This window comes from Diabrotica virgifera, chromosome 2 (genome assembly GCF_917563875.1).
Source record: "Diabrotica virgifera virgifera chromosome 2, PGI_DIABVI_V3a".
In the NCBI taxonomy this organism is placed as follows: domain Eukaryota; kingdom Metazoa; phylum Arthropoda; class Insecta; order Coleoptera; family Chrysomelidae; genus Diabrotica; species Diabrotica virgifera.
The window spans coordinates 46,307,050-46,334,787 of NC_065444.1; the positions used below are offsets into that span (position 1 = coordinate 46,307,050).

At 34.0% G+C, this 27,738-nt stretch overlaps 1 protein-coding gene across 1 annotated transcript; it reads right to left on the bottom strand.

The window, feature by feature from the left end:
• Positions 1-667: 667 nt before the first annotated feature.
• Positions 668-25,661, bottom strand: LOC126880710 (homeobox protein Hox-A2-like). The gene is made up of 3 exons (XM_050644752.1): positions 25,526-25,661; positions 12,480-12,713; positions 668-759 (listed from the first exon to the last, which is right to left on the bottom strand). Exons 1-3 carry the CDS (start codon positions 25,659-25,661, stop codon positions 668-670), a joined length of 462 nt encoding a protein of 153 aa, XP_050500709.1.
• Between the last annotated feature and the right edge of the window lie 2,077 nt (positions 25,662-27,738).

Genomic DNA, 27,738 nt, shown 5'->3' on the forward strand with positions numbered 1-27,738 from the left:
TCTTCTTATTATGGTGCTTTATCCTTAAGGACGTTGGCCATTACTGTCACTGTGACAGTGGTATTTGCCAAACTCGTCCGATACTTCTAAAGGTGGGAAACAATCAATATGATTATGGTCGGTGTATGAGAAAGTATTCGAAATAATGAAATAACAAATAATATCAAATTTGTTATTTCATTGTTTCGAATAATTTCTTTCTCATACACCGACTATAATACTGCGAATAGAGGCCATCCCCCACCGGCACCTTTAGAATCTGTGCACTGTATGTTGTTCTAAGATCTAAAGTAACGCTTAATAAATAGCAATAGGCTCTAATAGGTAATTGCGAGACTTGCAAGACCAAGACCGAGAGCGCAATACCAAGACCAAGACCAAGACCAGGTATATTGGCTCAAGACCAAGACCAAGACTGTCTAAGTCTCGTCACAGTGTATAGAGGTTCCACAGTAAAATCATTCCTCTGTCGGCGCTTTGATCTCAGGAAGTAATACCGGCAGTACGCAGTTGGTAGTTCACCAGTGGTGGATGCCGGTTTTCCCTGTTAAAATCCGTAGGTTTCTATGCAAATAGCAATGCGAGAGTGGGGCAAAAGCGACTGCCAACATTGCGCGGTCACCATGCGCGACTACAGATTTTACTTCCAATTTTTCGGAGAGTGGTTCTACTGTCCCTCTTTATACTGTGGTCTCGTCTTGGTCTTACATTTGGGCAAAACTACTTTGGCTTCTGCTTGGAGGTGGAGCCGCGAGGAGACTGAAATATAGACGGTCACAAGGTATGTATATACGTATGTGTAGGAGGGATAGTCAAAGAAAAATCTAGTTAGACAGAGGTGGACGTGGTGGTCGGATAAGTGTGGGAGACGGTAGCTGATGTGTGATGGCGACCGAGTGGGAATCGGGCAAAAAAGGACATCCGGGAGAAATTATGCTCTAACAGAGGATTCCATCCCGATGCCTTAGTATGAGAGCGATGAGGTTTAGCTGGTTCCGACCGGAACAAAGTTACGGAGGACAGGGAGGTTCGACTTAGGGCCAATCTGGCCCACGTGACTCTGAAAAGGTTTTAGTTTAGGAATCCAGCACCGTCGGAAATATTTACCTCCGACGTCTGTTTGCAGATTCGCCACATACCTACTGTTGAAAGAAAAAATATCATGTGGAATCAAATCGGCATCATTTTCACTACTGATTTCCATTATAGTCTAAGAGCTGGGAGCGGATTTTGTGCGTGATAAGTAATATGGAAAAACTATACGGGGATATGTTGAATTAGTTGTGTACATGACTTTCACCAACGGCCGGAAACCAGAGTTGGGGCCGAGGGTAGTTATAAGGGGTCAAACTCGCGGATTTTATTATTTTTTTTATGACGCTCATGATCGAGATAGTGCACTAAAATTTGGGAATAAGTAGGTCATGACGTACCTAAGTAAAATCTCTAGGGGCTCAACGCTGCGTGGCCAAAAAAGGGGTGGGGGTAGGGGTGAATATAAAAAATATAACGGGTTTTTTGCGACGTTCGTGATTGAGATAGTGCACTAAAGTTTGGGTATAAGTAGACCATGATATAAATAATTAAAATCCCCAGAGCCGGAAACCAGAGTGGTGAAGGAAGGTTATAAGGGGTCAAAGTTCCGTTTCTTATTATTTTTTTTGTGACGCTCATGATCGAGATAGCGCGCCAAAATTTGGGAATAAGTAGGTCATGACGTAACTAAGTAAAATCTCCAGGAGTGGAACGCTGCGTTGTCGACAAAGGGGTGGGGCAGGGGTGAATATAAAAAAATGTAAGGGGTTTTTTGCGACGTTTGTGATTGAGATAGTGCACCAAAATTTGGACATAAGCAGACCATGACATACCTAAGTAATATCCCCAGAGGCGGAAACCAGAGTGGCGGACGAGGGTAGTTATAAGGGGTAAAAGTCGCGGTTTTTATTATTTTTTTTGTGGCGCTCATGATGGAGATAGTGCACCAATATTTGGAAGTAAGTAGGTTATGACGTAACTAAGTAAAATCTTCAGGGGCGGAACGCTGCGTGGGGGACAAATGTTGTGCCGGGTCACAACAGGGTGCCGGGTGAGTATAAAAATATATGGGGGTTTTTTTGCCGTTCGTGATCGAGATAGTGCACCAAAATTTGGGAATAAGTAGATTATGACAGTACTAAGTAAAATCTCCAGGGGCGGAACGCTGCGTGGGGGACAAATGTTGTGCCGGGTCACAAAAAAATAATACACACTGCGAATTTGACCCCTTAAAACAACCCTCATCCCCAACTCTGGTTTCCGGCTCTGGGGATATTACTTAGCTAAGTCATGGTCTACTTATTCCCAAATTTTGGTGCACTATCTCAATCTAGCACGTCGCAAAAAAACCCTTATATTTTTTATATTCACACCTACCCCCACCCCTTTATCGGCCACGCAGCGTTCCACCCCTGGAGATTGTACTTAGTTACCTCATGACCTACTTATTCCCAAATTTTGGTGCATTATCTCGATCATAAGCGTCACAAAAAAAAATAATAAAAACGGCGATTTTGACCCATTATAACTACCCTCATGCCCAACTCTCGTTTCCGGCTCTGAGGATTTTACTTAGTTATGTCATGGTCTACTTATTCCTAAATTTTGGTGTAGTCTGTCAATCACGAACGTCGCAAAAAAACCCCTTACATTTTTTGTATTCACCCCTGCCCCACCCCTTTGTCGGCCACGCAGAGTGCCACCCCTGGAGATTTTACTTAGTTACGTCATGACCTACTTATTCCCAAATTTTGGTGCACTCTCTCAATCCTGAGCGTCACAAAAAAAAAATAATAAAAACGGCGACTTTGGCCCCTTATAACTACCCTCATCCCCAACTCTGGTTTCCAGCTCTGGGGATTTTACTTAGTAATGTCATGATCTACTTATTCCCAAATTTTGGTCTTCTATCTCAATCACGAACGTCGCAAAAAACCCTTTATATTTTTTATATTCACCCCTACCCCCACCCCTTTGTCGGCCACGCAGCGTTCCGCCCCTAGAGATTTTACTTAGTGACGGCATGACCTACTTATTCCCAAATTTTGGTGCACTATCTCGATCATAAGCGTCATAAAAAAAATAATAAAATCCGCGAATTTGACCCCTTATATCTACCCTCGGCCCCAACTCTGGTTTCCGGCCGTTGGTGAAAGTCATGTACACAACTAATTCAACATATTCCCGTATAGTTTTTCCATATTACTTATCACGCACAAAATCCGCTTCTATCTCTTCGACTATTATGGGAAATTTGAAAACATTTTCGAATATGAGACAAGCGTACTACGTAGGTCCCCAAATATGAGACTACGTAGGTCCCCAAAATAAAAAAAAAAATAATCTCTCATAACTTTTGTATTCTCCTTATTATTAAATTGCTTTGACGAAAACCATAAAATGAATCTAACAAATATTTATGGTTAAAATATGTAAGCTTGAGCACAGGCAGTCTTGTGTAAAACATGAAGACGTATTATTAAAAAACTCCATCTTCCACAACATTGTTTCTGTGAAGTAGTTTATTATTTTTTCAGTCGAGGCCGCACCATCTTTACTCATCCGATGAACAATTCTTGTTTTGTATTTACCGTACGCAGTGAATAAGACAAAAAAAAAATGAAGAAGGATGGAGAGCTGGAGGCTATAATTATGGCCGCTGTGTTGAGAACATTGAAATGATGTCAATAATAAGTGTTCGTGATGTTTCCGACAGTTACGTTTGTATCATATTTCAGAACGACATCAAAATATTATTGCCTTGCAACATGCAATGTTCTGGAGGCGTTGACATACCCGCACGAAATGTACGATGGTTTCCTTTAGTTTTATAATAATTATTTTTTTTTCTATTATTTGCCCGGTCATAATTCACTATTGATGGTATCGATTGTTACTTTGCTAATTGAATTTTTTAATATATTTTAAAAGGGCTTTTAGGGTAAAAGTAAAGTATGTTCCCTTAGAACTGAATAATACATATAATAAAATTAATTAAATATTTTAATTCTTACTCTACTTTTTCTTCCATACGATATTAGAAGATTTAAATCACGTTCAATCACGTTCATCACGTGGAAATAAAAAAATAACATATGAATTGCAGTTCATAACAGATTTTGACAAGCAGATGATATTGGGCTATAGATTCGCTAAAAATATAAGTGAGGTAAGGAACTTTTAAATCAGCTCTACCTTTTCCATTTAGACGGAAGATTGAAAATCAATATGTCTAAAATCCAAATTATGATAAATAAATCTTGTAATCAGTGAAAATGAATGCCTAGGAACAAAATGCATACACCAAGTAATAGACCTGGATCACGCGTACCAAAAAAAGTTGATTAATAGCAAGCTGAAAATTCGTTAATAGCTTAACGGTGTCTAGTCGGACAAACTTTAATGTATGGGAACACTGGAACAGGGGAAGTTTTAATTGTGGAACAGTTTAAAAATTTGGAACGTCAGATTACGAAAACGTCCCATGTATTTTGTCGGACAGAACATTCAATTGATTTGTTACCCTTTTATTAAACTCTCATGCAAAAATCAGACTGCTATTACTAAGTTATATGAGTGTTTCTACTCATTAAAATGCCCAGTAGGTGAAAAACACCAGCCTGATTTTTGCATGAGAATTTAATGAAAGGGTAACAAATCAATTGGAAGTTCTGTCCGACAAAATACATAGAACGTTTTGATAGAAACAAAGCCCCCCCCCCCGTTTAAATATTTTAGGAAACTATACTAAATTTACAATAAAGATGCAGTAGAAATAAACAAACCAAGACACGTTAAATGCTACTAGGCACACTCCCGAATCATAATTTGTAATGTACCTATATGTTACAGTTCAAGTTGATTCTCAGTTAGAGTTGACTCCAACTAGTTGGAGTCAACTCCAACTGAAACGAGCAGTAAAAGTTGATTTTAAAAATTTAAATCAACTTTTACTAGTTGGAGTTGACTCTTCCTGGATCGATTCAGTAAATGTTGATTATACGAGAATCTCAAGTGCATTTTTGATGAGTGTGCGTTTCTTTGTTTTGACCGTTTCAACTACTTATTAGTACAGTCTGTAACGTCGCCCCCGTTAGGTAAATTATTCTGATTCGATTTTTTGCACAAACTTACTCAAAGAAATACATCCGTATAACAATCCTTATAACAAATACACAGGGTGTCACGCGGTACCGCGGTCGAAAAATTGTTTAACCAATTTTTGTTAATCAAATTCACAAAAATAATTTTTATCTACTCTATCTCATATTATGTGTAAAGGTTTTATTGTGTGAAAATTGTAAATATAGATAGCAGTACATGAAGGGTTTAAAGTGTGTCTGAAGTAACAATGTATTTTAAATGGGTTTTACTTTTTCGCACTGTTTTTTAGCACACTTTCATATAATTAAACATCCTTAACCTTCGCCTTTGGGAGGAAATCAGACACGCCCTTGCAACGGCAACTGAAATGCTCACAAAACAGCGACCACGGAAGCAAAGATGGATGACAGAGGAAATATTGGATTTAATGGATGAAAGAAGAAAATGCAAATAGCACAAAGAAATGTACAAAGTATTAAATAGAACCATTAAACAAAAAATAAAAATTGCGAAAGAAAAATGGATAACAGAACAATGCGAAGAAATCGAAAACTTATATAAAAAACATGATGACTTCCATCTGTATAAGAAACTCTAAGGAATTCACGGGCACGACATACTCACAAGGACCAAATAATCTAATCAACGCAGAAGGCAAACTGATTTCAAGCCCTGAAGAACAAATAAACATGTGGGAAGGCTACGTAAAGGAACTCTTCTATGACATCAGAGAACCTCCTACATTAAATACCGAAAACGACGAAGGTCTTCCAATACTGAAGTCCGAACTGGAATATGCTAGACGTCAACTAAAAACAACAAATCTGTAGGAAAAGATGAAATACCAGCTGAGCTATTGGAAGTTAATCAACGAGGAAAACTTAGACCTTCTTCTTGGACTATTTAATAATGTTTACAATACAGGGACTATCCCTAAAATATGACTTGAATCAGTCTTCATACCACTGTCTAAAAAGAAGAACGCTAAATTACGCCAGGACTTCCGCCTTATAAGTCTATTAAATAACATTCTGAAGCTTTTCTTGCGTATCATACAGAACAGAATATAATATTATAAAAAATGTGATGAGGTCACCGGTAAAGAACAATTTGGCTTCAGGAAAGGTATGGGGACACGAGAAGCAATATTCTGTCTTCAAACTCTGGCACAAAGATACAAAGATTAGCAAGCAGACCTTTTTATCTGTTTCATAGATTTTGAGAAAGCGTTCGATAGGGCCTTTTTTGAAGCACAAGACCTTGATAGAAAGATTGAACGACATCGGAGTCGACAAAAGAGATTTTAAAATTATAGAGGCTATTTATTGGAATCAGAGAGCAATCATAAAGACCAATGGTAATACGTCAAGGTCAATTGAAATACAACGAGGTGTTAGAGAGGGTTGTGTGCTATCACCCATACTTTTAACGTCTACTCTAAGGTAATATTTGCGAACTCTTTATCACACTCTTCAGAAGGAATCAGAATAAACGGTCAGAGAGTAAATAACATCCGCTATGCAGACGACACAGTATTAATGACTGATTCGGACCATAGTCTGCAGATACTGTTGGATAGGGATACTGAGAGTTCAGAAACTCTCAGTAACTACTGAGAACGGGTTACTAATCGCGGCAGGTAAAGTAACATTCTTCTTTCAATACAACAAAGTGTTACTTTATGCCGAAAATGAGGGCAAATGAGTACAATAATGAATGATTTTAGTGACGTTTGGCGATAAACAATGATTTTAAACAAATTCGCAAAAATAATTTTTTCACTTCGTACAAATTTTTTTTAGATCCTTTGGGCTTTTTTTTCTTTAAAATTGACTGTTGTCGAGTTATTAGCGACTTAAAAGAAAAACGACAAAATAACCATTTTCAATGTTTAACTCGGTTAAAGATAATTATTGTGAAAGTCGAGCGAGCGGCCGTGGAGTAACGGCATAATCGCTGGCCTCATACGCCAGTGCACGTGGGTTCGAGCCCTGCCAAAGACAAACCATTTTCATTTACAATAATGACACGAGCCGTCTCACCGTGCCTCGGAGAGCACGTTAAGCCGTCGGTCCCACTGGGCTAGTGTACATCGACACTAGTTACTTGAAACAGGGTTAAAGATGTAATTAGCGCCGGAACTGTCCGAAAGGCAAAAATGCCATACGATATTATATATTATGAAAGTCAGAAACTAAAAAAAAAACAAAGATTAAAGCTACCTCTATAAGATCCTGAAGAAATTTTTGTCATTATTTCATTAATAAGATATTATTTTTAATTATCAACAATGAGCGCTAAGCGTGTATTGAGGCGGCCGTCAATGTGAGTGCGAGTGAGATCCACCATTGGACGGCCGTAATGGTGCATCTCTTTAGCACTCACCATTGACGGCCGCCTAATACGCACTTAGCGCTCATTGTTAATAATTAAAGATAACAGCTTAGTAATAAAATAGTGACAAAAATTTCTGCTGGATCTTGTAGAGGGGGCTATAAACTTTGATTTGGTCACTTTCTGACTTTCATAATAATAAATTTTAACCGAGTTATTAAGCCTTGGAAATGGCTATTTTCGCATTTTTCAAATTGTAAATCGCGTATAACTCGACAACAATCAATTTTAGAGAAAAATAACAAAATACCTTTTTTTGCTCAGAATAACCCAAATAATTAAAAAAAAATTATTCGAAGTTAAAAAATGATTTTTGTGAATTTGTCTAAAAAAATTTGTTGAAACAATTTATCGATCAAGGTACTGCCTGGCACCCAGTAGATTTATTATAAGGACCTCTTTTTGAGTAAGTTTGTGCAAAAAATTCGAATCGGAGTAATTTACCTAACGGGGCGACGATAAAGCCTTATACTAATTTGAACATATTCAGTAACATTTAATTTCTAGAATCGGCTGTTTGTGTGAATCAGAATCAACTTTTACTAAATGACATTGGGAAGAGTATACTTTTCCTAGTTGGAGTCTACTTTTACTAGTAAATGTTGAATATAAATCTTCATTTTATATTTATAATCAACTTTTACTGAAACCAGCCGTTAGAGTTGACTCGAACTAGTAAAAGTCAACTCCAACTGAATAATCAACTTGAACTGTAACATATATACATTGTAAATCCCAAATCATAATTTCTAAAGTTTATACATTGTAAATTATGATTCGGGAGTGCTCCTAGTAGCATTTAACATATCTTGGTTTGTTTATTTCTATACTGCATCTTGATTGTAAATTTCGTACATAAAAAAATTGTAGATTTGTTACTATTTACACTTTTACTATTTATAACACGTTTTGATACTAGATTTACAAATCTCGTAGTATGTAGTAGATATAGTCTAGGCGCCAGAGGGGTCACCGTGTCCTTTTCAATTCTGATGGACAAAATCGACAATTTCTTATGGATTTTTGGCTGCTTATTACGAATTTCGAGGATGGATTTCGATCCAAGTGATCAAAAAATTGTTATAAACAATTTATTTGTTTATAAATTGTTTATAAGGCTCTGGCTCATAAACTAAAAGAGATAAAAAAAAATGTTTCAAATAAAATTTGTTCCTTAATAAAAAACTAAGAAAAAACGTTTACTAAACCTAAATCCAACGATTAGATCTCAAGATATTGTAAAATTAGTGCACAATGCAAATTGCAAGTTGCAAAATAAGTATTCTTCGAAGCTTTATCTATCGCAACTTCGCTTCAACGCAAGCAAATGAGCCATTAATTAATAGGCTTTCAAACAAAGTTTGTTAAATTACTTGATCTTCATTTGTTTTAAAGTTATAAATTATAATTTTTCAATTCTCCAATACACTCTATGTAAATAACATAACCTTCACTCGTAACGATAAGTCATTAGTGTTCGAGATATTTGAAGTTCAAAGAATGAAGAATATACTATCCATTCTTAATTTTTGAAATTAAATATTAAGAGGCACAATACATTAATCAAAATAACTGTGCCGTTACAATGTGTAACTTCAAATAGCTCGAAAACTATTGACTTTATCGTTACGAGTGAAGAATATGTTATTTACATGGAGAGTATTGGAGAATCGAAAAATTGCGGTAAAATGGCAATTCCGCCAGTGGCGCAGAATTTGGGAAGGGTCAATCATTCGTTTAAAATTATAATTTTCTTAAAAAAATGTACATTAATTTGTTTATGAAGGTTTCAAGCAAATTTGAGCTACAAACATTTATACTTTAATTAGCAATAATGATAGAAGAACTCCAAAGGAACAATTTGAGCTTAAGAAACTGTTCGTAAGTTTATTTTTGGTCAAGATGTCGATATTTTAATGGCGCGCTATGATGCGCAAGATTGGCTTACAGTCAAGTAAGTATTTTTCGACGTTTTATCGATCGTAACTCGGCTTCTACGCATTCAAATGAACTTTTCATGGTCTCATTTTAATGCTTAATTAATAGACTTAACTGTGAGAAAGGTGACATGGAAAAATTGTAAAAATTTTGGTGATTTTGCCGAAAAAGATGTGTGATACAAAGCGAATTGATTTCATTTTTGATTCCTATTTTGATCTACCAATAAAAACTTTTGAACATCAGATAATATTGAAATCGACTCAGAGTAGGTACCGTAGAGTACAGTAAAATTAACAACGATATTCCTCTTCCTAAAAAGGCTGAAACATTTTGGATATCGTCGACTAACAAAATTTCACTTCAAATTTTTTTCCGAGATTATTTGAAGCAAGATTTTGAAAGCAAGCCAAAAATGTTCCTTTTGAGTTATTCTATCATTATTGTTAATTATAGTATAAATGTTTATAGCTCAAATTTGCTTGAAACCCTCATAAACAAATTAATGTACAATTTTTTTAAGAAAATTATAATCTCAAACGGGTATAACTTTAAAACAAATGAAGATCAAGTAACTTAACAAACTTTTTTTGAAAGCATATTAATAAAGCTTTAAAATGAGACCTTCAAAGGCTCATTTGCATGCGTAGAGAAAAAATTTTATTTGAAACATTTTTCGTTATCTCTCTTAGTTTATAAGCCACAGTCTTATAAACAATTTATAAACAATTAAATTGTTTATAACAATTTTTTGACCACTCGGATCGAAATCCACCCTCAAAATTTGTAATCAGCAGCCAAAAATCCATAAGAAACCGTTGAGTTCGTCCATCAGAATTGAAAAGGACATGGAGACCTCTATTTAGCGCTTAGACTAATAATAGGTATCTTTCAAAAACTACTGTGTGTCCCAAATATAAAAACCGCTAGTTTATTTGTAATAAAAAAATACATAACAGATCTTTATTTATTCAATATTTCAACGTCACGTTAATATAAACATTTATTTATGGCGATACATTGCTTTTCTGTTTGATTGCACAAACTCTTGATTAGCTTAAAAAAATAAAAAGTATCCCAGATTAAAGTTTTAAAAAAACTGAACAAAAAAATCTACTAATCCAGTATTAAAAATTAAATTAAATACACTAATATGCATTTCAAACTCATATTTTATTTCCTGTCTATAAAACATAAAACACGAAATGACCTATCCCTAAATTTATTGATTTAACTACCGAGATTTCAACGTGCGATAAGGAGAGATTTCAAATTCGTAGGCCGAATATGTTAAATGAATAATTGCTGAACATTTTCATCAAAAATGTTTTTGTACACTTGTATACAAAAACATCGGATACTTTATTATAAAATTTAAATTATCCGAAAGGATTAAAAATTGTAGGACGTTTTCGGTTTTATCAGACCATCATCAATGAAAATCTAAAAGTACCTAAGTTTTTCCACGTTAATATAATCAATACAATAATGTAAAATGAAAAACTGGAAAATGTGGTTAACATTTACATATTAAGAGTAAATATTGCAACCAGCCACACAGCCTTCGATAAGCTTTAAATTACATATTGAAAATCCTAAATTTTAGTAAAGTTGTGACACTAAGTCATTGTTAGAGGAATTCACTTTAAGGGAGCATACTGATATCTGCATGAAAAAAGGCATTAGAGCTATGGAAGATATCAGCCAACTTATTAGATAAGGAAGTAAAATTAATTACAAAATATATACTAACTTCAATTTATATACTAACTTTCAATGTCGAAATATTGTCGATTTCATTTTTTCTGTTACTTTTATCGTCTGATCCATAGATTATTCTCATAACCACTCTCATAAAGGAACACAAGATTAGTCTTTATTCTAATTTAATTTTATCTTTTCGCTTATATATTTCTTTATAAATATATGAAATCAACTTTAATATAAGTTTTTATAGGACTACTATCGATAGTATTTGATTGAATACTAGGTTGTTTTTTTTTTGGATTGCATAACTAGGTGTTTTCATATTTCTTAATGGGAATTTTCGATCATATGTTTTTCGCATTTTTATTATCTCTGTTAGGTAGGTACCTACATTCTCCTCTAAACTATTTTGTAGGTAGGAGGAATAATATATTCCACTACATAGTATTTTTTGTTGGTTAGGTTGATTTATCAAATATTTACAAATACAAATTTTTTTATATTGAATTGACTGCTTTAGGATTGACGACTTTTTCGCTAATGTAGTATCCAACATATTTTTTATTTATTTTTCCCTATTCGAATATTGTTTGGATAATTATATATTTTTGTTATGTCTGCTTATAATTCAATGGCATTGAAATATTCTTGTGCATAAATTATTTTTTTGTACAAATGACCCTATAATTTTAAATTGGGTAATTATTACAAGGTCGCACAAAAAATCTTCGGTAACAAATTGCACTGCTATGAATTTATGTAACAAAAATATGTTAAAAACGAGGATAGATTTTTAATAACTATAGTTTATTATTATATTTATTAGTAGGTACAGTGTGATGACGAACAAAACAAGTTTTTTTTTACTAGTAAAACTAAATTGTATGTATGTTCGACTGTTACAACAAAATGGTGTCAGAACTTAAAATAAAGTGATAAACGTGATAAAGTTAAATAAAGACAGCAACAAAAAAAAAACAATATGTAGATAGTGGCGAGAGTGAATGTGATTTTGTATTATTTCGATTCAATTGTATTGTATTGTATTATTATTGTATTGTATTGTACCTATTATTAATCGATTCAATTGAAGCTCATACTATATTATGTATATTTAAATTTGTCAATATATTCGAGTTAGGTATACAACTATAAACCTAGGTATATAAAAAACAATACTAAAGTTTTAGTCACAAAAGTTTATCATAACACCTGTACATATTAGCGGTCATTTTAAACAAATACTTTTCGAACATTTAGTTTATTATACTAAGACCAAAGAAATAGTCAGAACTACTCACCTTGTTGATTATTTTTTCTAGTAGTTTTCTTCTCTTTCATCCAGGGATACTCGGGAACGTTGACCCCCGGTGATCCCATGCCATGTGGAACGTCCATAGGATAACCACCGGCAGGGGGAGTCTGTTGAGGGCTCATGGGTGGGCCGTGAGGCAGCTCCCCAGAGAGGTGAGGTAAGGCAGTCATAAATTCAGCCATCGACGGCTGACTATTGATAAATCCGGTTTCATTGCAACCTGTAAAAAATGTAGTAAAATGTTTGATGCAAAATATTTTCTGCATAATAATATATATTAAAAATACAACAATAAACATTTATTTTCCAGAAAGTTACGATTTGCTCTTCAGTCTCCAAAGAAGGGGGTCTTCTTCTTCTTCTTCTTCTTCTTCTTAACTGAGGCGAGACTCGTTAGTCTATGGCATTTAATCATAAGACCTTTTTACCAAACCCTGTTCTTCTCCTTAAACTTTAATAAGTCCTGTGGCCTCAACGAAGGCCATCAGTTTTCTTATTGGTAGTTTTAGGATCTCTTCTGGCTCAAACCTCATTTGGCCAGTGAAGTCCTGTCTTACATCACCTAGCACACTGCAATGGCATAGTATGTGTATGACAGTCTCTTCTCCCATTTCGCACTGTCTGCACCATGGTTCATTCACCTTACCTAGTTTGTATAGGCGATTTCTTAAACGGCAATGTCCAGCCACCATTTCAGTGACCTCTCGTTTGTTGAGATTCATGAAACTGTTTGAGAGTTTTTTATCAATATTCTTGATTATTTTTTTAGTCTGAATTTGCCCTTGAGTGGTTTTCCATTTATTTTGATGATTCTTTATCAGTTATTTCTTAACCTCGTTTTTCATAGCATCTTTAGTGATGCCGCAGAAAGGTTCTGGGCCTTCAAAAGTTTTTCTCGAGCCTTGTTTCGCTAACATATCTGCTCGTTCGTTCCCATGCACCCTTCATGACCCGGCACCCATTCTAAAGGCACTTTATTGTCTTTTGCCAGGTTATCGAGGAGATCTTTGCAGTTTCTCACCAGTTTTGATTTGGTGAGAGGGTACTTCACAGCCAGAATAGCCGATGGGCTATCTGTTTATAATCAAATAAGGGGGTATAGTAATCATCATGGTGTTATGGTGGGTTTGGCTCCTCTTTATAGTCAACGAAGATGCTCTTGAGCATGATGGCATGAATATTTCAGAAATTTACAAAACAGACGTCAACAGGAAGAATATGGAGATTATATATACTTTGGGGTGGACTACTGGAAGAGGACATAAAAATAGACAAGAACTCTCAAATAATTAACATATGGAAGAACGCAAAAGCTCCAGAATTCTACAGTACATCGGCCGAATTCCTAAGTACGGAGGAGAAAATTTACATAAACAATTAGGTAGTGTACAAACAATATATGTATAAACAAAAATGTGAAACGAAAGTGCCCTACCCATAAAATTGAATACAAAGCCAAGTGCTCTAATTATAGAGCACTTGGTTTTGTCTCAACTTAATACGGTGTACGAAATTTTATCAAAGAAATACTTTCTTGGTATACCTTATTATACCTTCTTCGTATGCCTTCTTGGTATCCTCTTAGACCTCCTTGGTATAGGGGAATACCAAGAAGGTAGAAAATCTTATAGGGGAATACCAACCCTTGTTCATAAAAAATAGATCGACGACGAATGAGATTTTTAATCAATGACAGTTGCTTGAAAAATGATAGGAATTCAACAGAACTATCCGTAATCTCTTTATAGATTTCCGACTAGCATACGACAGCATTAAAAGGGATCGGGTGTGAAATACAATGACAGAATTTTAGTTAAAAAATAATAATGTGTGTGTACTTTGTACGCACGTAAGAAGTTATACTTCTTATATATGATTTCAACGAAATAAATATACTTAAAAGTGTATTTGTATTTTATTAAATTAACCCCAAAAATAAAAAATTTTTATTAAATTAAATGATTTGACAAAAAAAGAAGTAGAAGGACACCCTGTATAAATAATTATGTAAATGTTTACATTACTGAATAGAGAATTGAAGAACCTTTCATATGAGCTACCACACGACCCCTATTCTCATTTAAAAAAATCATCGATTACGTCATCACGCCCAGACGGATGACGTCACTAGTATACCATATATGCCACAATATCATAACTTAAAAATAAAAATCGACCTGTTTCGGGATTTTTCCTTAAAGTCGCCGGTTTACGAAATAACGAATTTATTCCTTTCATTTGCACCATACTGTCGGTGGAAAATAGTGTCGCGCACGCTTGATTAGCAATTAAAAAACAAAGGAGTTTTGAATATTGTATTGCAAAAAACTCTTCGGAATTTCATCAATCGATGTTTAGAGAATATCTACCTACCTTGGCAATATTAAAATTTTCAGTTTTTCACATAGTTTTTGAGGGTTAAAAATGGCCAATTGCGCAATTTTACAATTTTTAATCGCTTATATGTCAAAAACTATCATTTTTAGAGAAAAGTCACTAAAGACCTTTTCTGTTTAGAATGATCCAAAAAACTTAAAAAAAACTTTTTTCCATGCAAAAAAAATAATTTTAGGAAAAAAACAAAAAAAAACGTTTAAAAAATTTTTGTCCACCTTTTGGTCCTGGCAACATGCAAATTTGTTAAAAGGAGTCCTTTTTGAGTAAGATTGTGCAAAAAATCCGAATTAGAATATTTTTCCTAGCGGATGCGCAGTGGCTTTCTGGACTAAAAATAATCTACTAGATATGCAGGCGACGGCGACGCAATACTAATCTCTCAAAGTGAAGATGTTTTACAATGTATGCTGCATCAATTTAATATAACCACTAAACAATTTATTTATGTTGATTTTCCCAAAAAATACAAAATGCAGGGTAAAAAAAGAAATTTCGTGAAAAACCAATTAAATAGAGCAAACATAGCTGCAGATTGTTTGAAATTACATGGAGAAATAAAAATATCGGGAAAGAAAAAATGAAAAGACAGAATTTACAAAACAGTCATCAGACCAATAATGGCAGACGCGGCAGAAGCTTGTTTGAAACAGAGAGAACAAAAAGAATGCTATAAACCGCAGAAATAAAACATATTACTGCTTCAAAATAAAGAGATTTTGCAGCAAAAAAGCTAGAAAAGTGAGTGTTTAGTTAGAGTATAGATATGAGATTTATTATGAGTATGGAGTGGATTGAGTGTCAATGTTAATCACATTAATCCAACTTTTTCCAAATTAAGAACATGACATTGACGTTTTTCAGTATAAGAGAATAATGTGACAATTTAACGATCTAAAAGTTTATTTGTGGTAGTCTTAATATTTTTATTTTTCAGTACCGTAGCCTATTACGGTTATACAGTTCATATTATTTTGCTGGTTCTTTTGCTTATAAAGTCTTTTCAACTCGGCTATTTTTAGTCTTTTGCTGTCACCTGTACCTACTTTTCCTCCGGATGAAACAAATGCTATTTAATTTTAACAATTAAGGGGAGAGGCGCAAAATGTCGCCTGTCAAAATGTTTAATGTGATTTACCAATGTACTTTTTGTAGTACCAATGTTGTACCAATTTTAAAAAGTAAAATTAAAATAAACGTTATGTATTAATATTATGTGCTTTATGCTTTAATTACATAATTGTGAAGTTATCTGGGCCGCTCGGGGTAATTTGGCCTAGGGCCACAAGTACCCTAAATCCGGCAGTAGGAAAAATCATTATGATATTGGCATAAAAACTAAAGAAGTGTATAAACAATACGTCCCATTATAAAGTAGATTCAGGAGTGGCTTCTGTACGATAGAAGGCTTGTTAAATACATATGTATAAATCAAAATGTCTATATCTAGGCAATCGATTTTAAAAAGAATTTTGACATGATCGGACATAACAAGTGTAGGTGTAGGAACCAGAGGTTGAACCTCGCAAAATGGACACAAGTCCGGTTATATTTTTTCTCTGATATATCAAGGGGGGCTTATCATGGGACTAAGTTTTTCTTAAAAAATTTCGCCCCAGAACCCCCCTTTTCATCCCTTTAAATGGGGTAATTTGTGGTTTTTACGAAACGGAGCCCTTTTTGTACGTTTTGCAAAAAATTTACTTTTTTTAAATTTATTTCCCGACAGCATATGTCTATCACCCACCGTTTAGCGGGGATGGCGCTCTAAAGTTGACAAACTTTTAAAAGAGATGCTTAAAAAAAAATTTTTTCCTAACTGTAACGGAAATTAAGGAGAAACTCTAGGGTAATTAATCGCAAATAAGTGCCTGATTTTTGGTTATAGCTCTCATTTAATGGCAATAGGGATGTTCACAAAAAATTAAAAAGTCATTTCAAACATGTAAAACGATTAAGAAACACCCTAGGAATAATTGTCCAAAATTTCAACAAAATTGAAAAAGTCTTTCTATAAAAAATTTTTATTAGAAATCTAGCATTATTTTAAATTTCAAGAACGCTTCACTATTGGCCTGACGTCACTAGTTGCATACCCCAAGCGCGCGCCATTCTCATAGTGTTACTGTTTACCTGTTTGACGTTCCAGGTCATTTTATTTTGTTCTCTTCTTGTTTTATCAGGGTTAAAGTGGAGTTTTATAGTGAGTTTGTTTAGTTTGAAGTGGATAGACTTTTTGTAAGGACATATTTTGGGTTTTACAAAAATAAACAAATAAAATGGAAGAAGGTTTTCAGAAAGCCGATTCGTATAAACTACCGACTGTAGTGTAGATGTAACAAAGGTGTATGATTTATTGGCATCTTGTAAAAAAATAAATCTACCACAGCTTTACTGAGTGTATATTCCATATAATTTGCCATGTCTTCTTTAAGCTAAAAAAATAAATGCTTAATACTCCACAAAAAAAATAGAGAGAGTTGTATGCATGCATTGTACGCATGCATATTGTATACATACATTGGCTGGTTATTACTTTACCTTGGTTAGGTGTCTTAAAACTATTTTTATTCTTCTTCATGTTCCTTGTTCGTTGTGGACGTTGGCTATCATCATGGCAATTTTAATTTCATTTGAGGCGTTTCTGAATAACTCGATCGATTTTTGTTCAAATCATTGGCGTAAGTTTTTAAGTCATGAGTGTCTTTTCTTCCGGGTCCGCGTTTGCTCTCTATTTTACCTTGCGTTATCAGTTGGAGTATACGATATTTATCATGCCTCATGATATGATCGAAATATTTAAGATTTCGTTTTTTAATTGTAAAAGAGATTTCTTTTTGTTTTCCCATTCGACGCAATACCTGTACGTTGGTGTGGGTCGCTCCGGATATTTTGAGGATACGTGGGTACACCCACATCTCGAATGCCTCTAGCTTTTTCATTAATGTTTCCATTATTGTCCAGGCCTCTGCGCCATATAGCAAGACCGGAAATAATAACATTTTAGCAGCCGCATTTTTAGTGGGAGAGATATTATGTCGCAATGGGTGAAAATATTTCTCATGCATGTTGTTAAATGTTGTTATGTCCTTTTCAAATCTAGATCTTATTTCGGTTGTTTCGTATTTCTAATTGATAACTGTTCCAAAGTAAAAAAATATTTTTGAACTTGGGTATTATACATTTTCATTTCAACCAATCTTTTCACTAAATTATTAATGATTTTAATATAATATAAAGTCATACCTACATCCACATGTAGTTATTTCAAGGTTTACTTTTACTGTATGTATTATTAGAATCCCGTTTTTAGGAATATCCCAGTTTAAGGAATACAAATTTGAGGTCCCGAAACTTTTTCATTTACTCTTTAAGGGGGTAGGTGCAAAATCTTGGTCCAATGCTATTTAAATTCATTAATTTTTTTCGAATCCTGAGAAAACTAATAAGTATTTTTGAAAAATGTAAATGCAGAAAGAACAATTACATTACCAAGGGCCGAAAGTCTCTGGAAAACTTCTATAATGTTTATTTTATTAAGTTAGTTCTTTAAGTTAGTTATTTTCAGTTCTAGCTGCAACAAACCATTTCTTTTTCTGTTTTAAATTGGCTGGAACGGTAATAAAAATCTTGTCAGAACTGTTTTTTGATGTATTTACACACCCAGGAACAAAACACCACTTATTTGGCTTTATTTTTAATAATTAAATACGTAAAAAACTGCGCACATTCAAATACACTGAGTAAATAAGTATACAAAACTAGTCGTCGATCAAAGACGTTACGACTGCTGACGTCACAGACCGTAGCCTCGCTGCAGGGTACCGTTTTTCTAGCCTCCAAGAAAATCAACATTATGAGCTCATTTATCTTAAAAAATATACATTTTTAAACAGTTTTATGATTGTTACGTTTTTATATACCTTGTAATCTATTGAATTTAACTATATTTAAAAATTAGTGAACATCCCTATTGCCCATTTTTTAATTACAGGGTGTACCATTTAAAAAAAACCCTTTTTATACCATCTGAACCGCCTATGCTAGAGTAAAAAAACTTTCAGCGATTATCCATGTACTGGTGTTATTTACAAATCTCTATAAAGCATCCCCATTTTTTTCCGGAACCATCCCAACAAAAAGGATAATTAATAAAGATAGTGATTTTCTTGGAATCCTTCACACACCATGCCCTTTATTAAAATACTTCATATATCATTTTATGCACATTCTTATTATCCATGCATCTACACCAAAAGCGATTTCTTAATGCAACCTCTGTAGCCAAAAAAATAAATAAATAAAGGTGGGTTGAAAAAAAAATTGTTTTTGCTTTTTGACCCATATGGACTTATGCTCCATCAATAGGGTTTTTCATAAATATATATAATTATTGCAGCACCCCTGCGGAAACTACCCCTATCCTTGAAAATATACTGCAGAAACTGTCCCTATCCCTTGGAGAGCAAGTTTTGACGATTTTCTCATTACCTATACCTTTTTTTTTTAAACAAAACTTATACAGAATTAAAGAACACTATTTTCTCTACAAATAAGGTTGTATGCATTTTTTCGTATAAGCAACTGTTACGGCACAGTGGCACGTAAACCTCAGAAATGTTTTGGCGGGCTTCAGTTTTTGTTTTTTTTTTTCGTCACCTATTAATTTTATGGATAACGTAGGTACTTATGGAGAATAAAATAACACACTGTCTGCTACATATTATGACCTGTGCATATTTTATTTTCTTTGCACCCTAAAGCCACATTGGTGGCCCAAAATCAATTTTTGATTATTTTCTTTACTAATTCTCTTTTTTTTTTGGGGTGGTTCCGGGGAAAATATGGGGGTGCATTATACAAATTTGTAAATAACACTAGTACATGGAAAATCGCTAAAAGTTTTTTTACTCTAGCATAGGCGGTTCAGATGGTATAAAAAGGGTTTTTTTTTTTAATGTAACACCCTGTAACTATAAAATTTGCAACTGCCCTTAAATGAAACCTATACCAACAAATCAGCCACTTATTTGTGAATAATTACCGCAGGGTTTATTCTTAATTTTCATTACAGTTAGGGAAAAATATATTTTTTTAAAAACATCTTTTTTAAAAATTTGTCAACTTTAGGGCGCCACCCCCGCTAAACGGTGGGTGATAGACATATTAGTCCGTTCTTTAACGGTAAAATATTGCAAAACCTCTAAATTTTAAAGAACCGCTTGGATTGACATGAAATTTGGCATACACATAGCTAACAAGTCAAAGAAAAAAAGTGATATTGTGCCGATATGTGCTTTTGCCCTGGGGGTGGCTTTCACCCCCTCTTGGGGGTGAAAAAATATTCGTCCAAAGAAAGTCAGGAAATGGATAAACTGGATAATTTTAAGTAACTTTTGTTCTATAGAGTTTTTTCACTATGTCAATACTTTTCGAGTTATTTGGCAGTGAATATGTTCATTTTTTCAACAAAATAACCACGCTTTTAGACGGTTTCTCGCAAATAACTCAAATAGTAAGTATTTTGTCGAAAAAACATTCTTAGCAAAAATATAGCCTGTAAAAAATTTAAAAAATGGTGTATATATCACGTCTCTAGACCTAGTAGAAGCAGAGTTATAGCTAATGAAAAATAGGTTCATATTCGTCAAATTCCAAATGGAATACATTAACGTGGAATAACCAAAAATGAAGCACATTTCGGGGAAAACTCATTACAACTTATTTAAAGTGTTTAAAAAAAGCTTCAGTTTTGTTTTATAAAAAAAATTTCTAGCATCAAAATTAAACAAGTTACGCTCAAAATAAAGTTAGTCCCTTTTGGTTATGGTAAAAAAATCGAGAAAATCACCCCCTAATTAGTATCTTAAATGAACTTAATCGTTACGCCTTTACAAGTTTCTTGACTCGTGTATATATTGTTTTTATGATTTGTAAGTTTCATCGGTTCAAAGTCTTTATTATTGAAAGGGCTGTAGTTAAAAGGGGTTGAACGAGTCACTGATCACGAATGTACGCAAATTTGGAAACACCAAATCTTAATCAATTTTTGTCTAACAGAAAAACAAAAAAATACATGATATTCAGAAAAGCAAATCTGACTTTTTTTTTGTTTTTCGAGATTTTTAGTATCTCTAACAATTTTTAAGTTATTTTGAAAAAACGCATATTTTTCAAAATTTAAATTTTTAAAAATTTTACTTTAAAACCAAATTTTTTCAAAAATAAGCACTTTAAATCGATGAAACTTACAGATCATATAAACACAATATAAGTAAAATAATTTGTGGAGCGGTAACGATTAATTTAATTTAAGTTGCTAATTAGGGGGTGGTCTTCCCGATTTTCTTTGCAAAAACAAAAGGGGCCAACTTTATTTTGAGCGTAACTTGCTTAAGTTTTATGCTAGAAACTTTTTGTAAAAACAGAAATAAAGCGTTTTTTAAACACTTTAAAAGAGTTATAATAGGTTTTCCCCAAAAAGTGCTTATTTTTTTGGATATTTCACGTCGAAATATTCTATTTGAAATTTGGTGAATATGAATCTATTTTTCATTGGCTATAACTCTGGTTTTACAAGATCCAGAGACCTAGCGCGTACAGCATCTTTTTTTAGTTTTTTATAGGCTATATTTTTGCTAAGAACGTTTTTTTCGACAAAATACTTACTTTTTGAGTTATTTGCGAAAAATCGTCTAAAATGTGGTTATTTTGTTGAAAAATGAACATATTCACTTGCAAATAACTCGAAAACTGTTGACTTGGCGAAAAAGCTCTATACGGTTTACCCATTTCCGGACTTAATTTGGACATATATTTTCTAACCCTCAAGAGGGGATGAAAGTCACCCCCAGGGCAAAAGCACACATCGGCACAATATCACTTTTTTTCTTTGACATGTAAGCTATACGTATGCCAAATTTCATGTCAATACAAGCGGTTCTTTAAAATTTAGAGCAAAAACCGTGAAAGAAGGACTATATGCTTTTGGGAAATAGATAGATAGTAGGAAATATAGTCCTCTTCATTTTACTATTAAGTAAATTTTTTGCAAAACTCACAGGAATGGCTACGTTTCGCAAAAACCACAAATTACCCTCTTTCAAGGGATGAAAAGGGGTGTTCCGGGGCTAAATTTTTTAAGAAAAAGTTAGTCTCATGATAAACACCCCTTGATATATCAGAAAAAAAAAAATAAAACCGGACTTGTGTCCATTTTGCGAGGTTCAACCTCTGTTTCCTACACTAGTATTATTGTGAGTGGTATAAAAGTTGGAGATGCCATGCTGGACACAGTAGACAAACTCGTGTATCTCTGCAGTAATGTCAATGAGAGCTGGATCCAACCGAAGAAATTAAAATCCGAATAAAACAAGCCCGAGCTACTTTTATAAATGTGAGCAACGATTTGCAGCCACGTTTTTTTTTCCAGTTTTCCAGACCACATATGTTTCCAGTGCTACTGTAGGAGTGGAAGCGTGGACTATACGTGAGACTCTGGTTAAAGAGTTAACGGCTGAACCAAAAAACACAACTGGTTAATATAATAAATAGTCGCAAGCTGGAATACTTCTGTCACATTATCAGATACCCTGAAAAATATGAACTTTTCCATCTAATCATTCAGGGAAAGATCCAAGGTAAACATTCTTCTGCTAGAAGAAGGACATCATGGCTAAAATATCTAAGACAATTGTACATAAAATCGGCTAAATCAATATTCAGAGCTGCTATTAATAAAGTGATGATAACAAATATGGGAGCCAACATGATAGGTATCCAGCGATCGATAACGGTCATTGAACTAGAATGAGATAACGCAGGTAGACTGCAAAACAAGATCTGACGCAAGTAGAATAGAACGATTAATAGTAACAACAGATAACAGAAAAGAATATAGCAAAAAGAACAACCGGCAAAACGTTATATAGGTATAGGAAAAGAAGTGAAAATATTAGTTGATAGTTAAAATAGACTTGGTTAAAACAGCCGTACACAAGTTAAAAGAGGGAAGGAATACATACATCGATAGAATGGTGCAAATCAGAAGTAAGAATATATGGAGACACATCGCCAATAATGCCAAGAAGCATATGTATGCTAAAAAATGCTGCTGTTTGAATGATAACGAAGGTTTAACAAGGACTTAGTCTATTCAGCAGAAATGTGGAGAAAACGAAAACAAAGTAAGTTCATGTGGCCATTGAATGGTGGTGACAAGAGCTATCTAATGAGCATGATCTAGTGTCATTCTTCTTGATGTGAAGAAAGTGAAATAAAAGTTAGGACCATCAAACATTTTTTTATCATCCTAAATCGTTTCAAATCAATAATACATTTGGGGTTGCATGGAAAGAAGACGCTATACTTATAATCAAACAAGGAGACAATTCCTTTAAAAGCGCAACATAGAAAGCTCATCCAGAATTGAACATAGGATATACGATGAAAACATGGACCCTCAAAAATGTTCCTACAAAACAACTTAACTTTAGGAAAAGACACAACCCAACGCTAGTAAGTATGTTGAAATAGGAATACTGATGTACAAATAATTACGTTGACATTAATTTACCACTTATATTGACAATGCAAAATATATTTCAAAAAAGGGGACGCATTATACAGGGTGCCCCGAAAAGATTAGTCATAAATTATACCACACATGCTGGAGTCAAAAATAGTTCGATTGAACCTAACTTCATTATCAGCCTCTCTCAATCCACTGCTGGACATAGGCCTCCCCTGTTTGTCTCCAAAGTGTTCTATCTTGTGCTTTCTGCATCCAGTTTTTTGTTGTCTTTCGTAAGTCGTCTTGCCATCGTGTTGGTGGTCTTCTTCTGCTACAATTATCGGCTCTTGGTCTCCATTCAACTAGTTTGCGAGTCTATCTTCCGTCCTTCATTCTGGCAACGTGTCCAGCCCATTTCCATTTTAAGTTACAGCTTCTTTCAATGACGTCTATGACTTTGGTCTTACCTCGTAGATCTTCGTTTCTAATCCTGTCTCGCAGAGTGGCCCCTATCATTGATCGCTCCATTCTTCTCTCCGCTACTCTTAGTTTTTGTGCGTTTTTCTCTGTGAGTGATAATGTTTCTGCACCAACATAGGTCATCACCGGTAGCACACATTGGTCGAAAACTTTTTTCTTCATGTTACTTGGAATGTCACTCTTAAAAATGTTCCTAAGAGCTCCGTATGCTTCCCATCCTTGTATTATTCTTACCTAATTTACCTTAGTACAAATGTGCTCATAAAAAAAGTTACAGCCTTTTAAAGTTACTTAATGAAAATCGATTTTTTTCAATATATCGAAAACTATTAAAGATTTTTTATTGAAAATGTTTATGTATCATTCTTATGGCAGGATCATCTTAAAACAACATTATAGTGAGATCTGTCCACCCCATAAAAATTTTACAGGGGTTTTGATCCCTTAAACCCCCCAAACTTTTGTGTACGTTCCAATTAATTCATTATTGTGGTATCATTAGTTAAACACAGTGTTTTTAAACCTTTTTTGCCTCTTAGTATTTTTTAATAAGCGAGTTTTTATCGAGATGCGGCTTCTTTTTTAAACATTTACATAAAAATTTTATGGGAGTTTTGTTCCTTTAAGCCCACCCAAATGTTTGTGTACGTTCCAATTAAACTATTATTGTGGTACCATTAGTTAAACACAGTGTTTTTAAAACTTTTTTGCCTCTTAGTCTTTTTTTGATAAGTCACCTTTTATCGAGATGTGGCTTCTTATTCAATATATTATATTCAGATTATTGACAGGTCTCTATATTCGTACTTAACCATATTATACAAAATATGTGGTGGATTCGATAAATATTCAAAATATCTCGATAAACACTGGCTTATCGAAAAAGTCTTAAGAGGCAAAAATGTTTTAAAAACAGTGTGTTTAACTAATGGTGCCACACTAATAATTAAATTGGAACGTACACAAAAGTTTGGGGGATTTAAGGGAACAAAACCCCCATACATTTTTTATGGGGTAGGTACACAAATTTCATTTTAGTTTTTATTTAATTTATTTAAGATGCTGCTGCCATAAGAATGCCACATGTCCATTTTCAATGAAAAATCTCTAAGAGTTTTCGATATATGAAAAAAAATTGATTTTCATTTTGTAACTTCAAAAGGCTGTAACTTTTTTTTGTGTGCACTATTGTATATAGGTAAAGTGAGGTTCAATCAACCTATTTTTTACCCCAGAATCTGTGGTATAATTTATGACCAATCTTTTCGGGACAAGAGGTTTTACAAAAATTGTAAATTTTTCTACAGTTTTTGAGTTTTTTCGAATTTGTGCTCCACGAAGGTTATGTTGATAAGACTCTTCCTAGTAAAATACTATAACTACTGTAGTTAATATCTTAAATAGCTGATGTTGAAGAGCCAAATAGCCAAGAATTTAGAAGTTTATTGAGACATTACAGGTAGCAACAATTCGAAAACTCTATAATACTTTCTTCATAGTGCAAACCTAAAACTAGCTGTAACAATAGACATTGCAGCATTATCATTGATGTTAGAAAGGAAATAGTTTATTACATAATTGGCTGTCATAAATAAAGTATGTAGTTGTATTCAATAAAAGTGTTAAAATAAGAAAATGTTGTTAACCTTCGAGAGGTTGTGCTGCGGCCGGCACTGCGGACAACCAAAAATTGCCGCTCCCGCCGGCCGCAGCACCTTCTGGTGTGTTGGAGCGCGTCTTCACAGCCACGAAGTCCTCCTCGTCCAGGTGTCCCGTCGGCATCCGGCCGAAATCCTTAATTTTCATCGACCACCTCGAGTCCTTGCACCACTCAACATCACAACGCACTGCCGGCAAGTTTTCCACCACTACGTACAGCACAGTTCTTCGCGGAAAAGCGTGTTAGGATTTTCTTCGCGGAAAATGTTAGCGAGACTTTCCGCGAGAAATAACCAGCGATTGTTACGTGTATGTCCGTAGTTACTGTTAGCGATGGTTGTTTTTGTTTCTTTGGGAATGAGGAGGATGATGGCAAGTCACGTGGCTGCGGCGGCAGCCAATGGCAGAGCGGCGCGAGCAACTTTGTGGGCAGGCTTCGGTCACAAAGAGGCGGGATTTGAACGCTAGCGTGACGACCTGTCTGGCAATTATCAGGTAAAAATTTTATAAAAAATGCCCGATTCTGTATGAATGCATTCCAATTTTCAAATCACCGGTTAGGAGTCCAGCGGGTTTTAGATTATGATAATTCTTCATTATGTATGCTAATTTTGGTTTCCTTCAGTAAATTTTTTTCGTCACGAACCACAAACACCGTGATCATCTTTGTTGCCTTTTGGGGAATTGTTCCAACCAATTCTTCGGCTTGTCTGAAAAGCAAAGAGTTTTAGTATTAGATAAAGTCAATAACTACTTAAATAACTACTTAATAACATTTCAATAAATTATTTTAGAATTGTTTAATCATATTTAACTCTAATACAAATTCACTTGTCTTATTAAATAATTAGTTTGATATATTTCTTATTTAACTTTTTTATCTATTTAATAATTAACTATAATAAGTAATAATAATTTTATCAATTTTCTCTTGTGCCCCTCGTTCTATAAAACCATCACCAACTTTACAGACACTATTGTTCTATATTAATTATATTACCTACATACTTTCTTTTGTGCTGTGTTTTTTCTGTATGAAAGTTTTTAATTTTTTTTTTGTTAGATTCAATATTTGAAAATAATATCTACCTAGGTAGGTACCTACAAATTATCTGGTATTGAACCTGTGCAGTGTCGGTCTGGTTTACGTATTTCCTGGATTCATTTACATTTTCACCTTTTCTTATTATAACTAGGTAGGTACCTAGTTGTTTGACAATGAACAAGCAAACTTGCTTATAAAGAGGACTAGAGAACGAAGAAGAAGATTATTATACTTATTAAAATATCTCAAAAAGTTTACGTTTACTGAGGGTCGGTGTACCTACTTTTTTTTTACTTTTTATTAGATACATTTGTACTAGGCACTCCCTTCTTTTCGATTAAGGGGGTAGGCGCAAAATTTTGGCTCCAATGATTTCTAAATGCATTCATTTTCTTTCCAATCCTAAGATAATTAATAAGTATTTTAAAAAAATTTAAACACAGAATGAAAAATTACGTTATTACCCAGGGCTGAAAGTCCCTGAAAGCTTCTATAATGTTTATTTTAATAAGTTACAGGGGTGAAAAACAAGAGAAAATTTACTGGGATTTTTAATTTCAAATATCTCATTCAAAAAAACTTTTTGTTTGTTGTTAGGGACTTTCGGCCCTCGGTAATAATATAATCTTTCATTCTGTGTTTAAATTTTTCAAAAATATTTATTGGTTTTCTCAGGATTCGAAAAAAATGAAAGGATTTAGAAAGCAATGGAGCCGAAATTTTGCGCCTATGCCCTTAACCGAATGTTTTTCTCTCTTGCCATCTGATTTTTTAATTTTATATATCTTGGCGGAAGGTAATATTTTTGTATTTTTCGGTTATGATTTGCAAATAATTTTTTATTATTTTCTTCTGAAATCTATATCTACTGATTTTTTAAGAAAATATCGTTTAAATTAAATTAAACATTATAGGTCTGGATCCCGCGTTGAACAAAAAGTTGATTAATAGCAAGCTGAAAATGTTATAAATAGCTTAAGGGTGTCTAGTCGGACAAACTTTTGATGTATGGGAACACTGGAACAGGGGAAGTTTTAATTGTGGAACAAGTTAAAAATTTGGAATGTCATACTACGAAAACGTCCCATGTGTTTTGTCGGACAGAACTTCCAATTAATTTGTTACCCTTTCATTAAACTGTCCTGCAACAATCAG

What these genes read in the sequence shown, in the direction of transcription:
- LOC126880710 (XM_050644752.1), bottom strand. Translation starts at nt 25,661, where the DNA reads ATGCCGACGGGACACCTGGACGAGGAGGACTTCGTGGCTGTGAAGACG. An exon ending in CGCAGCACAACCTCTCGAAG is followed by an intron (nt 12,714 to 25,525) that starts GTTAACAACATT and finishes CATTTTTTACAG; the next exon opens with GTTGCAATGAAACCGGATTT. An exon ending in TAGAAAAAATAATCAACAAG is followed by an intron (nt 760 to 12,479) that starts GTGAGTAGTTCT and finishes TCTATATTTCAG; the next exon opens with TCTCCTCGCGGCTCCACCTC.